General features: G+C 40.9%; 1 protein-coding gene across 1 annotated transcript in view; it reads left to right on the forward strand.

Moving 5' to 3' along the window:
• The window catches only part of LOC310633465 (interleukin-6 receptor subunit beta-like), a gene marked incomplete at its 5' end in the record, with an annotated part of 56,670 nt that extends 42,622 nt beyond the window's left edge, over positions 1–14,048 (forward strand). Inside the window, 5 exons of the mRNA XM_083351171.1 lie at positions 6,382–6,534; positions 9,206–9,349; positions 9,907–10,003; positions 12,053–12,134; positions 13,463–14,048. Coding sequence (XP_083207297.1) covers positions 6,382–6,534; positions 9,206–9,349; positions 9,907–10,003; positions 12,053–12,134; positions 13,463–13,789 — 803 coding nt within the window. The 3' untranslated portion in view covers positions 13,790–14,048. The remainder of the gene's footprint in view (positions 1–6,381; positions 6,535–9,205; positions 9,350–9,906; positions 10,004–12,052; positions 12,135–13,462) is intronic.
• Between the last annotated feature and the right edge of the window lie 1,090 nt (positions 14,049–15,138).

A 15,138-nucleotide genomic window follows, 5' to 3' on the forward strand; every position in this document is an offset into this window, starting at 1 on the left:
GTTTTTCAATTGAAATTATGGTTAAATCTGTCCATGTGCTATGAAATAAAGGAGTTTTCGTCATGTCTTCTGATTACTGGTTGGTGTTCATGAATACGTTTTGCCAGGCTTCTCCCACTTTAATGGCTGTTACAGTCTTTGCATTGTTTGCTGCATGTGACTCCTGTTTTTTCTTCTGGGACTGCTGGGTGTTTCATTATTATGACTTAGGTCTTTCAGTATTTTATTTTTATATGGTAGTTTACAGTTCCCTTCTCTTATCTCTTCCATCTCTAGGTCCATTTCCTCTGCTTCATCTTCTGATTTCTGGTTTATTTGTTCATACTTTGTAGTCATTGTCTGGGAACTTTCTAGTTGTAGATTTAATTTGGAGATTTGCTCATTTAGTTTAGTTTAGTTTAGTTTAGTTTTATTAAATTTTTATACCGCCCTTCTCCCTAGGGACTCAGGGCGGTGAACAGGGCAGATAATAAAAGTACAAAACTACAAAAGTTAAAATAGAATTAAATTAATGCCCAAGATAAAACAGTAAAATATACAAATATTTAAAAACCCAAATTAACTCCCCATCAGGCCAGGCCAGCTTGTTCAAACAGGTGGGTCTTTAACCCGCGCCGGAAGGAGCGGAGATCCGGTGCCATCCGGAGCTCCACCGGCAGTTCATTCCATAAGGCCGGGGCGCCCACAGAGAAGGCCCTCCCCCTGGGGGCCACCAGCCGGCATTCTCTGACTGGAGGCACCCTGAGGAGGCCCTCTCTGTGGGAACGCACAGGGCGGAGGGGGGTTGACGCCGGCAGCAGGTGGTCCCCGAGGTATTCCGGACCCATGCCATGTATTTATATTATCAAAATTGTTTTTAGTCTCATTATGGTTTCTTTTTATGTCCTCTTTGTATGCAACAATTGTTTGCTGAATTAGTTGTAGCATAGAGTATATTTCCTTCTGAAATGTGTTTGTTTTTTCTTGAGGCATCATTCCTGGAGATCCTCTAGTACCACCAATCTCAGTAAGAGTAGAACAAAGCTTCATCTTGTTTTCTGGTCTTTATATGCAGCCTTTATAATCCAATAGGTTCCAGAATATATGTCCAGTCCAGAAAGCAATATTTTATAGTGATCCTTGTCTCAGGTATCCAAAAATTGTCAGTCAGGCAAGGTTGTAATCCGCAATGTTCAAAGTGTTCAAAATGTTCAACCTCCCTAAAAACAGCTCAAAAGTCTCTCCTAGACAGATGTAGTCAAAAATCATTTTTTCTTTCTCTCCCACTAGCTCTTGAAATTAAAAGTCCAAGCTCAGTAGGTGTTTATAGTCCAAGATGGTAAGGGCGATAAGTATGCCAAAATATTTTCCTTTATTGCCAGCTGTTCTCCCTAAAGCTAGAAGTCACCAAGCAGCCAGGAAGCTAGTTATAGTGCTGTACTCGAATCCACCACTAGATGTCATTCAAAATCTATTTTCCACTCTTAAGACAAGAAATTGATTTCTTATATTTCACCTCAATGTTTTTTTTCCAAAGGGAAAATTTTAACAGTTATCTCAAATTTATCAAAACTGTAGCTTTATATTACTTCCACTTCAGTATTGTGTATTTCTGTGCCCCATAAAATAAATTGAAATGCTGCTTCCATTCACGTTCGGAGGTTTTTAGCTTCTTGGGAGCCTTTCCCAGGAAATTCAATTGTAAAATAGTATTTATTTATTTTATTTATTTATTTTGATTTATATACCGCCCTTTTCCCAAGGGACTCAGGGCGGTTTACAGGGCAAATTAAAACAATACAATATATACAGGTTAAAATAAAATTAAATTAAATAGCCCCAAAATAATTAAAAATTAAAACCTTAACCCAAAACCCTCAGTCCAGGCCAGCAAGCTCGAATAGCCAAGTTTTTAGGTCCTGGCGAAACGAGCGAAGGTCGGGGGCCATCTGGAGTTCCACAGGCAGCTGATTCCAAATGGCAGGCGCGCCCACAGAGAACGCTCTCCCCCTGGGGGTCGCCAGCCGGCACTCCCTGACTGGCAGCATCCTGAGGCGGCCCTCCCTATGGGAGCGCACAGGACGATGGGAAGTTGATGCTGGCAGCAGGTGCTCCCGAAAGTAATCCGGACCCATGCCATTTAGGGCTCTATAGGTCATCACCAGAACCTTGAATCTCACCTGGAGGGCAACTGGAAGCCAATGCAGCTCGCGGAGAAGAGACGTTACATGGGAGTATCGGGAAACCCCCATCACAACTTGCGCGGCCGCATTCTGCACCAGCTGAAGCCTCCGAGTGGTCCTCAAGGGCAGCCACATGTAGAGAGCATTGCAGTAGTCTATCCGGGAGGTCACAAGTGCATGAGTGACTGTACGTAGGGTGTCTCGGTCCAGATAGGGCCGCAACTGGAGAACCTGAGCAAAAGCCACCCTGGCCACGGCTCCTATATGATCTTCCAAACTGAGCCGTGAGTCCAGGAGGATGCCCAAGTTGCAGGCCCTATCTACAGGGGATAACACCTCACCCCCCATAGTTAACGATGGAATAGACAGGTTAATCTGAGATGCCAGTATGCACAGCCACTCAGTCTTGACGGGATTAAGTCGAAGCCTGTTTCTCTCATGCAGACCCGGACCGCCTCCAGGCAACGGGACATCACATTGAGGGCATCACTGGGTTGGTTCAGGGTGGAGAGAAAAAGCTGGGTATCATCAGCATACTGATGATACCCCACCCGAAACCCACGAATGATCTCACCCAGCGGCTTCATATAGATGTTGAACAAGAGGGGAGAGAGGACCGACCCCTGAGGAACTCCACAAACGAGAGGCCTCGGGGCCAACCTCTGCCCTCCTGCCAAAACTGACTGCGAGTAGCCCAGGAGGTAGGAGAACCACTGTAAAACAGTGCCCCCCACTCCCAACCCCCTGAGACGCTGCAGCAAGATACCATGGTCGATGGTATCGAAAGCCGCTGAGAGGTCTAATAGGACTAGGACAGAGGAACAACCCCTGTCCCGAGCCCGCCAGAGATCATTCACTGTCGCCGTGCTGTACCCAGGCCTGAAGCCCGATTGGTACAGATCCAGGCAGTCAGTTTCCTTCAGGAACAGAGGGAGCTGACGTGCCACCACGCTCTCAACAACCTTCGCCACGAAGTGAAGGTTGGAGACAGGACGATAGTTGTTCAAAACAGCTGGATCCAGGACAGGCTTCTTGAGGAGGGGCCTCACCACCGCCTCCTTCAAGGCAGCAGGGAAGCTACCCTCCCTCAAAGAAGCAGTTATTACTGCATGGATCCAGCCTTGTGTCCCCTCCTGAGCTGCATACACCAGCCAGGAGGGGCACGGGTCCAACAAACATGTGTTGGAACCCAGCCTCCCCATGATCCTGTCCACCTCTTCTGGAGTCACAGGATCAAATTCATCCCAGATAATATTTCCAAGACCGCTCGTCTCTCCTGCCCCCATCTGACTCTGCCCAGTCGGAGTCCAGACTGGCCCGGATCTGAGCGATTTTATCCATCAGATGCTGGCTAAACTCCTTGTCCTGTCCCTACACGGGCTCCTCCCTCACCTCCTGATTAAGGAGGGAGCGAGTGACCCTAAACAGGGCGGCCGGGCGATTATCTGTGGAAGCGATGAGGGCAGCAAAGTAGTTAGACTTCGCCGCCTCCATCACGACGAGATAAGACCTCATTGAGGTTCTTAACCACAATCGATCAGATTTGGACCGGCTGGATCTCCAACAGCTCTCCAGACCCCGTCTCTGGCACTTCATCTCCCGGAGCTCCAGAGAAAACCATGGAGCCCAACAGGATCTGTGCCGGGTCAGGGGTCGCAAGGGTACAACACGGTCAAGCACCTCGGTGGCCGCCCTTTCCCAGGCATCCGCCAAGGCGTCAGCTGGGCTGTGAGTGAGGGAGATAGGTATAAACCCAAGCACCATCTGGAACCATTCCGGATCCATTAGGCGTCTGGGGCGGAACCACCTGGTCGGCTCTGCAGCCCAGCGGCGAGGGGTGGCGAAGCAGAAGACCAACCGCAGGAGATAATGATCGGTCTATGACAGGGGGACAATAGTTGGTGAACCCCCTCCCAGATCATCAAACCACTGTCCAGATAAGAAGACAAGGTCGAGTGTGTGACCCCCTCCATGAGTCGGACCCTGAATTACTTGGGTCAGGTCCATGGCCATCATGGAGGCCATGAACTCCCGAGCCAACTCTGACAACCCCCCCAGGGAAGGCAGGTTAAAGTCCCCCAGAACTATAAGTCTGGGAAACCCAACCGCCAACCCTGAGAGGGCATCGAGAAGCTCGGGCGGGGCCGTTGCCACACAGCTGGGTGCCAGGTACATCAGCAACAGGCTCAACTGAGCCCCAGGGCCACACCTCAGGAGGAGTGACTCACACTAGGCTATCTGTACGACAGTGGCCTCCCACGGACATAAGGTCTCCTGTATAACCACCGCCACCCCACCCCCCATCCCTGCCCTGAGCCCGAGGCCGGTGAAGCACACAGAAACCTGGAGGGCAAAGTTCAGTCAGAGGGACACCTCCCTCTGGGCCCAACCAGGTTTCTGTAATGCATGCCAGGTCCGCGCATTCCTCCTCGATCAGATCCCGAATGAGGGGAGCCTTATTCACAATGGACCTGGCATTAAAGTACACTAGCCTGAGTACAGAAAGGATCTATATTCTCACCCCCATCCCTGCCCTGAGCCCGAGGCCGGTGAAGCACACAGAAACCTGGAGGGCAAAGTTCAGTCAGAGGGACACCTCCCTCTGGGCCCAACCAGGTTTCTGTAATGCATGCCAGGTCCGCGCATTCCTCCTCGATCAGATCCCGAATGAGGGGAGCCTTATTCACAATGGACCTGGCATTAAAGTACACTAGCCTGAGTACAGAAAGGATCTATATTCTCACCCAGTTCCAAACATGCTGTTTACGATGTGCTAATTGGTGCTTTTCTCCTTCAGTTGTCAGCAACTAATGGCTAGCCACAGGTCTTTCCCCAGCCAGTTTGGAGGGCTTTCCTCAGATCCAACGGAAAGACCGCCATCTCTCCATGATCAACGAGGCATCCCTCCTTCCTTATCGCCTCTTCAGGGTGACTTTAGGCCCTTTTTAGGGCCCCCAGCAGGGTGAAATCAGGAGCAGAAGGCAGAGCCCTGCCTTCCTGAATCCATCTCGACGTGACACAAAATTGGAAGTCGGGTTAGGCATTTTTGAATGAAGTTGCATGGATATCCATTTTGTCAGAAGATATTGTACAGATTATCTGTTTCCTTTTTCTGATGTTCAGGATTGCTGCAATGTGTTTGTGTTCGTCTAAATAGTGTTCTTACACAACTTCTCTTGTACGAGGTTGGGTTGTTACTTTTGTAGTGCAGCACTTGGCCGGTGTGGGTAGTTTTATGATAGACTTGAGTTTCTAATTTGCTATCACTACCCTCTGCAGATGAGGATTTGATGATGAAATTCTTTTACATCCCCAATATTGACATACTAAAATTCTAAAGCTAGGCTTTTATATTTTTATATTTTTATTCTTTATTTTTATTTAACCTTTCAAGGATGCCAACTCCATAATAACACTGGGTGGCTTACAACTAGAAATTAAAGAAAATATTTCAAGAGGAAAAAAAGACAGGTAACCAGAAACCAAAACCCCAAAAGTCAAGCAGGCAATAATCAACAAAATGGCTTCCACCACCATCACTTCCCCCATTCTAGCTCAGGGCCTGGGAGAAAGCAGCATCTTAAGCAGTTTATGAAGATCAAAAGGTGGAAGCAGGGCAAATAAATATTTTTGCTACAATTGTGAAGATCAATAGATGTTAATTTTATGAGTGACTTCTATGAATTAATGATAGAATGAAAATTGGATTGATTCACAAGAAAAACAATAGTCCAATAGTCTAGTCCAGGGGTCGGCAACCTTGGCTCTTTTATGACTCGCAGACTTCAACTCCCAGAATTCCTGAGCCAGCTATGCTGGCTCAGGAATTCTGGGAGTTGAAGTCCGCGAGTCATAAAAGAGCCAAGGTTGCCAACCCCTGGTCTAGTCCAATCGGTATGGCTGTCTACAAGGAATATGCCAAGTTTCATTTCCTTATGAGTAATTGAAATTCATTTCTGTGACTCAATAGGCTTCAGAAGTGGCAGACCACAATTCCATTATTTCCAATGTGTGCTGACTCCTGATGGTGAGGGTTGCAGTCCAATTTATTTAAGAATAAATTCAAAAGTATTGTAGTATATTAATGTGATGGATAGGAGCTGTAACCAAGAATTTTTTTTCATATCAGTACTTTGCAAAGACTAACAGCACAAGAATGTATACAACTGATCAAAATAATTTTGGAAAATGGAAAAATAATTTGAATCTTCTTTTTAAGTTCCCAGGATAGGTCCAGCTAATGTAACAATTACAGTTGTGGACAAACATTCAGCTGTTGTGAAATGGACTGAGATACCTACAAAAGATTGTTTGGGTTTCCTTTTGAAATATAGAATTTACTGCACAAAAGTCGCAAACAACAACTCTTGGGGTAATTTACTTCACTGCATGGGCATAATTAATTAAACTATGCATTGTATATCCTATTTCTCAGTTCTGTTGAGGAAAATCCTGTAATGTAGACCTCTTGCCTAAGACCATTTGCTCAAGTCAGATCAGAAGTAAAAGTTAAACTGAGAATTCCCAAATGTTCACTTGTCATGTTACGGAAAGATTAGTTAAACAGGACTAGTCTAGCCTATAACTTTATAAAGTAGGATCAACACAAGGCACTGGAACTTGCAAGAAGTTTTTGTGGATGTGTGTGAATGCACTGTTGGGCATCACTTGAAAATATTCTCTATATTCTCTAAATTTTCTCACAATAAAACACAAAAATAATATAAGGACAAGAAGACCTAAGCTGATATCCCTAGCTCTGTTGCAATGCAATAATTGAATTAATATCCAAAGGTCCTCAAAAGGCCCAGTAAAAATAATTTTGTTTATTATTTTATATAATAATAAATGTATATAATGTTTATAATGTTATATATGACTGTTATCACCAGCCTATATAGTAGAGGAAATTTTAAATGTGTTGGGTTGGGAAGGAACAAGGAAAAAGTAGATCTCCAGGTCACGTTCAAGCAACAAATCAGATGTCCCCACATGAAAAAAAGTGTGTTGGGCATTGTTACAAAGCTGTACTCACAAAAATCTCACTAACAAGTCAGTGTTGCAGTGTTCACTACTGGTAACTGAATTTTGTTTTTTGGTTAGATTACAAATAAGACATAGCTGAACAATCTTAGGGGCAGAGCCATTTCTATCAAATGAGTTTTCTATTCAGATATATGATCTATATACTAAAAACAGATGTGATAACAGGCAGATAAAAATTTCAGTTGAAAACATGTAAAAGGGAACAAGCTTGCATGACAAGAAATAGATTTTCTTTAATTCGTATAATATCAGACTCCTAAATTTTAAAGTTTCCTATAAAAAGAGAGAAAAGGAAAGTCAACATGCATGTATCACATCAATGTATTTTGATTTTGGAGGCAGCAGTGAGCACTGTTCACAATGCTGCAAATGCTTTACTATTTTGAAATAATATGAATCTTTTACTCTACTTCAATAAAATATTTAAGCAAAAAATACTTTTAACTTCAAACGCTGGTGAAAAAGATACTTAGAATCCATATACTGTAAGATATTCTCCTACAGAGCCGCATGATTAAATGTCAAAGAAAGGATTTGAAGTCTTTTTCGAAAGTAAAGCATCATAGTTCTAAGTGCAAAAGACCTGGTTCCCTTCAACTGTGCTGCATCTTTTTATTTTATAAAGAAACCGGTTGTGAAATTAAAAGAACTCAGACAGAGGAAAGGTCAAAATAAAAAAGAGAAGCAGCTGAGAGTTGGACAGGGTAAAAAGAGGAGAAAGAAGGGAAGGTAACAAATATACCTAAACTAGAATTAGAAAGGAGACGTTGACAGTACTTTGCAGACATCTCAAAGATAATGGTATAGTACATAAAGCACAGTGAAGTTCTATTGATGGTCCTCTTTAAAGAGAAGACACATATATTGCCTGCTCATATCATGTTACAGGTAGTCCTTGTTTAATTATGCTAATTAGTAATGTTAAAGGGATGCGGTGGCTCAGTGGGTTAGGACGCTGAGCTTATCGATGAGAAGGTCAGCAGTTTGGCGGGTCAAATCCTGAGTGCCACATAACAGAGTGAGCGCCTTTTACTCGTCCCAGCTTCTGCCAACCTAGCAGTTCGAAAGCAGGTAAAAATGCAAGTAGAAAAATAGGGACCACTACGGTGGGAAGGTAACAGCGTTCCATGTGCCTTTGGCGTCTAGTCATGCCGGCCACATGACCACGGAGACGTCCTCGGACAAGCGCTGGCTCTTCGGCTTTGAAACGGAGATGAGCACCGGCCCCTAGAGTTGGAAACGACTAGCACGCATGTGCAGGGGAAAGTTTACCTTTACCTTAATGTTGTTAAGTGATGCAATCATGTCAAAAAATTATATGACCACCATGCTGACAGTACTTCTGGCAGTTTTGGTTGTCATAGCTAAGCAAAGACAGGTAGATAGGTGACAACCTCAAATGATCACAACTTCTAACTTCCTGCCAGCTTCCCCATTTACTTTACTTGTGAGAAGCCAGCTTGGAAGATGAAAAATCTTTATTACTTGACTGTGGGGACACCGCAACCACTGTTTATGAGATTTGTTCATAATTACCATCATTCAGCATTCAAACCTGAATGGTTGCTGAATGAGTAGTCATTAAATAAGGTCCACCTGTATTGTTAAGCAAAGTTTGAATTGTCCAAGATCATTTGATTCTATATGTAAGTGAAAACAGAATACAATAGCTTCTACACCACATATAGAAAGATGCCATACTACCAGGTAAAGTACATTAAGAGAAGAGACAAGGTCAATCACTGGTCAAACTTCAAGAGAATTCTCAGTTTATCATTTGAGGAAAACATCACTAAAACCTTAGAACACTGTTTTTCAACCTTGAGAACTTTAGGGTGGGTGGACTTCAACTCCCACAATTCTCCAGCCAACCATGAATTCTGGGAGTTGAAGTCCACCCACCCTAAAGTTGTCGAAAAACACTGGCTTAGAAGATATTCATCTATCACCCAAATACACTTGTAATGAATTATTCCTCTTCTTCCTTTCCATTACAGTTGTTACTCTCAATTCTTCAATGAAACAGCACTTCTTGACTAATCTTAAGGCAAATACTCATTATACAGTCCACATCTCTGGCATCACTAGAAAGGGAGAAGGAGTTCAAAGCCAGCCACAGGATTTTACTACACTGAAATATGGTATTTTGATATGTTATTATTATGCATTTACTTATTTTTACTTTCATGTGTATTCTATTCTTCCACATTAGTATTACCCGGCTGTATATCTAGTCAAATTAAGAATATCCACAAGTCCACATTGTATTCCGCATTGACGCAGAAGAGATGGCTAACCTTTTCAGTGCCAACAATGGGCACAGCTCTCCCTCCCAACCAGTTTCTGGACCATAAATAACTGCATATGTTAGATCCTTGTTAGAGAAAAGAGTTATCTTACTTGTCAGTGGAACATTTTCTACCAGAAAGGCTAATAAATTTTTTTAATTTTAAACTGTGTATTGTTTAGGGTTTTGATTTAATTCTGTTTTAATTTTTATACCTTATGTGTTATTTATAGTGTTTTAATTGCCCTGTACACCGCCCCGAGTCCCTTCGGAGAGGGGCGGTATATAAATCCAATAAATAATAATAATAATAATAATAATAATAATAATAATAATAATAATAATAATAATAATAATAATAATCCCCTAGACCAGATTTCTCAACCTTTTCTGTTGTTTATTTCTTCTTAGATCAAGGAGAATTTGAAGGAATGGTTGTTAGTCTCTGTCTTGGCCTCATAATAATCCCAGCTATTACTATCACAATTTGTTCCTTACTACTGAAACGGTAATAATATTTTCATGATCTAGAAATACTTTAATTGCTTTGCATATTTTTATTTAGATTGTGTTAATTAGCAAACAAAAGCCATGAAAGTCAAAAAAACGGTGCAAAACTTTTTAAATTGTAAACAAAAGCAAAAACAGGGTTCTGCTCACCTCCTCCATGGACTCACCACTACCTTTTCTCGGGCTCTACAAAAGTTAAGAATTAAAGTAACATTATTAACTGAATAACAGAACAACAGAGTTGGAAGGGACTTTTGAAGTCTTCTACTCCAGGGGTCTCTAACCCCCTGTCCATGGACTGACACTGGGTCGCAGCATGTCAGAAACCGAGCCGCGCCAGAAACAAGCAAAGCCCCATCCATGGGATGCAGGCAGCATGTGAAACCACACTCTCTCCAGTCTGCAGAAAAACCTCTCTCCACAGAACCAGTCCCTGGTGCCCAAAAGGTTGGGGGTTGCTGTTCTATTCCATTCCCCTGCTCAAGCAGGAGACCCTATACCATTTTCAATAAATGGTTGTCTGGTCCCTTAAAAGCTTCCAGTGTTCAAGCACCTACAACTTCTTAAGGCAAGAGGTTCCACTGGTTGATTGTTTTTCCTTAGTTCTAGGTTTCTTCTCTCTTTGGTCAGTTTCTATCTATTACTTCTTGTCCTGCCTTCCAGTGCTTTGGAGAATAGGTTGATTCCCTCTTTTTGTGGAAGCCCCTCAAATTTAGGAACACTGCTATCATGTCACCCCTAGTTCTTCTTTTTGTCTAGACTAGACAAACCCAATTCCTGCAAACATTCTTCATATGTTTTAGCCTTCAGCCCCCTCCCCCCCAGTCATCTTTGTTGTTCTTTTCTGCACTCTTTCCAGAGACTTAACATCTTTTTTATATTGTGGTGTCCAAAATTGGATGCAGTATTCCAAGTGTGATTTTACCAAGGCATTATAAATCAGTAGCATCACTTCTTGTGATCTTAATTCTATCCTTCTGTTCACTCTCATCTGGGAATAAGCATTCAGAAGGGGCGCTAGGAGAAGTATACAAGTGCAATATAATGGACAGGAGAAGGGCAGAGAGAATCCATTGCAAATGATGGTTCTAAAATCATGTGAAATAGTTTTTCCCCTTTTCTTTTTCCCCTTCTGCAGTATGGATAACAGCAAACATACTTTTTTACTTATTGAGGACCTCCTAGGACAATGGGAGCCCTTTGATCCAGCACATTTCAGCTTCTGCCACCTCAACATTTCAGTTCTTCTTCCTTTTGCACGCAGAGTGCCAGCAAAAATAAGGGCAAAGGCCATTGTGTTCCCATGAGAAATATTGCAAAACTACATCAATTTCTTTACTGGCAGATTAGAATCTTGTTTCTCAGAAACCATGTAATGCAGAGTTTCCATAATCAGAAACGATAGTTTGTTTACAGTTTAAAAGAGCATGTAAACCAATAAAATGTAAAACTATTTTAACCCCTTGAATTATAAAATAAGTGTTTTAATAAAACAGAAAATAATTTTCAAGGGTTTGATTATCAGGATGCATTGACTAGAACAGAGCAAATAGGAAAACCATTATGATCAATTGAGTACATTGGTATTTGCCAGTAAAAAATGCTGTGTAAAAAGAAAGAACTGAACAGTAATTAAAAGAAATGAATGTTTAGTAATAAATATACTAATACATATACATAAATACATAAATATACTAATACATATAGATTATGCAGAAGAAAACTATATGCTTAAATAGTGTATGTCATGCAACTTTAGCTAGGAGCTACTATTACAAACTGCACCAAATTGCACAAATTGATATTTACAGCGTGTAAATTGCACCTGCTAGTTGGTTTTTCTCAGATAAGCCCATTCTAAATGCTTTGGCCAAAAGGTCATTTCTGCCAAGTGCTCAGCTGTATATCCTGTTGACACTGAATTAATTATAAAAAAACTTGCTCAGCTGTATATCCCATTAACAGTGAATTCATTATGGAACTGCAGGATTAGGTTTTAAAGAACTAAACATAATTTTCACGTTTTCAACAAAATTTGGACTTTCAGATCAAGAAAATCATGCTGGCCACCTGTTCCAAATCCAAGAGATAGCAGTGCTATGCAAGTTGCAGAAAAAACTTTTCCAGTGGTATGGTTCTTTTAAGCATTATAGCACCATTATAATACTGTGGATGTGTGCTCCATTATTAAATAGTATAGCATAATTGTTTATGTGTAGAGTTCCTTTCCACTGTTGTATTTGAATCAACATACTGTTGGGTTTGCTGTTCGCACTCTCATCTTTTATGGGTCTAGAATAATCCTGAGCAGACAACTGTGTAGAATTGTTTTTCTTTTTTTAAGAAAGCTCTTAAAAAAAGTTCCATTAATAGATCAGCTCATTTTCAAATGTATAAGTGTAAAGTCAGATTAAATAATCAAGGCTTAACAAAGTTAATTTTCTCCCTAATTTACTAATTTAACTCAACCTACATTTCTTAATTCTGTGTACTATCTTCTATATACAATAAATTTCCAGATAAACTAGGAAATGGCTGGCATATAAATTAAGAAAAGAAAAAGAAAAAAAATACTATTGAGAGAGAGAGATAGCAATAGCAATAGCACAGACTTATATACCACTTCACAGAACTTTACAGTCCTCTTTAAGTGGTTTACATAGTCAGCATATTGCCCCAATAATCTGGGACCTCATTTTACACACCTGGGAAGGATGGAAGGCTGAGTCAGCCTTGAGGCAGTGAGGATTGAACTGCTGACAGCAGAATTAGTCTGCAATACTGCATTCTAAACACTGCACCACCATGGATCCTGTAATAACAGATAATACGGCTATACAAAAAGGTTACAAAAGGTTTTTCATTAGTATTACTATAATTTGTACAAAGAACATAATATCCCTGTGTTGAAAATAGATGAATATTTAAAAATATATTAGAGAAACAGATTATGAATAGTGAAAGAAGTTTCCAATAAAACAGATTACACCTGACAAAGGAATAGTTGTCAGTTCCTAAGTAGGCCAACCATATCAATCTGCAACCTCTGAATAAATTGATCTAATTGCCAACCAAATAGCTAATGGGCATGTTGACTAGGAATCTTGTGTCCTGCATCCAGCACAACTGGAGGTTATTAGGTTGGATACCTTGCAGTGTCATATCATGATTCATTAATCACAGTAAAAGTAATATTCTCAATTTGTTTATTAATTTTATTTTAGGAATTAATACCATTAACTCTGATATTGCCATAAGAAATTAAAGCTGTGTTTGCACAAAACTCACCCATGGTTAATTTAACTCTTATGCTCAATTAGCCCAATGTTCTGGGCTTGCACAGGATCTAATTACCCAAATGGACTGGTAAGATTGGCTGGTTTGTGGCTTAATATGTTGTTTGAATACAGGCACTTAGTGACAAGTTATTTTCTTTTCAACTTCACTGTATATACAGGCTCTCCTGAGACCCAGCTTACAACCATTGCTTCCTTCAGCACCACTGAATGAAGCCAATAAACTTTATGTGATAAAGGATGATTTGGAGGCATTTCCCCAGCAAATGTTCCTTTCAACCAGTCCAGCAACTGGGAGAGTTTCCACAGAGTATTCTGAAGCAATTATAGGGCAAAAGGAAGGAACACTTCCCAAGCCTCATAACAGAGTTAATGCCAGTGAGAAGGCAAAGGCAGGCCTTCACCTTGATTATGTTGGGATGGAATTCAGTCACAAAGCCATGCAAAAGTTTTCAGAGAATCTGCCTATGAAAACAGTCCATCTCTAACAGGAGTTGTCCAAAAGCTCAGTAAGTGAAGAAGAATCAACAGTATGTAACTGTGCTCGAGATCCTTTGAAGTAAAGCCGATGATGCTTCAGGCAGCAAGCCGATCCTCAGAAAGTATACCCAAATATGAGCAAAATCGTCTTACAGTAGATGAAGGAAATGTAATTAGAATTCATAGTGGCATAAGTAGCAATTGTTTGATAGATTCTAATCAGACAATCTTACTGAAATTATTTCATTACATTGCATATATCATTGGGAAGGGTCTAATTATAATAACAAATAAAGCTCAGTTTAAGCTGTCATGCAATTATATTAATTTGTACCATGGGAATTTAATTATTTTTAAGCCTAATGATTTGAGTTTTACTTGGAACAATTCAGCACTATATTTCTAGAGGGATGTTGTGAGCTATTGAAGCTATAGTTTAAACAGCTTAGGCACCATCCGTTCTTTGCAGATATTTTTTCTAATGTACATTATGTCCAATGTTTTTCACAATTCAGTTCTATTTATAGCAATGTAGCAAAATACATACTTTAAATTGTGCTACTCAAGTTGTCAAAGCTTGAACAGTTTCTTCAATTAACATTACAGTAGCCTGAAATCAAAGGGCCACATTGCTTTTGATCCCTAGTTATATGAAGGTAAATAGATGCTACAACAGAAATTAATATATAATAATAATAATAATAATAATAATAATAATAATAATAATAATAATAATAATAATAATAATAAGAAGAAGAAGAAGAAGAAGAAGAAGAAGAAGAAGAAGAAGAAGAAGAAGAAGAAGAAGAAGAAGAAGAAGAAGAAGAAGAAGAAGTTGGAAGGGACCTTAGAGGTCATCTAGTCCAATCTCTGCTCAGGCAGGAAACCCTATACCATTTCAGACAAGTGGCTGGCCAGTCTCTTCTTAAAAACTTCCAGTGTTGGAGCATTCACCACTTCTGGAGGCAGGTTGTTTCACTGGTTAATTGTTCTGTCAGGAAGTTTCTCCTTAGTTCTAGGTTGCTTCTTTCCTTGACTAGTTTCCATCCATTGCTTCTTGTCCAGCTTTCAGGTGCTTTGGAGAGTAGCTTGACTCCCTCTTCTTTGTGGCAGCCCCTGAGATATTGGAACACTGCTATCATGTCAACCCTCACCCTTCTCTTCATTAAACTACACATACCCAATTCCAGCAACTGTTCCCTATATGTTTTAGCCTCCAGTCCCCCAATCATCTTTGTTGCTCTTCTCTGTACTCTTTCTAGAGTCCCGACATCTTTTTTACATTGTGGTGACCAAAACTGGATGCATTATTCCAGGTGTGGCCTTACCAAGGCACTGTAAAGTGGTATTAGTACTT

Source organism: Vipera ursinii (assembly GCF_947247035.1).
Source record: "Vipera ursinii genome assembly, chromosome: 2".
NCBI lineage: Eukaryota > Metazoa > Chordata > Lepidosauria > Squamata > Viperidae > Vipera > Vipera ursinii.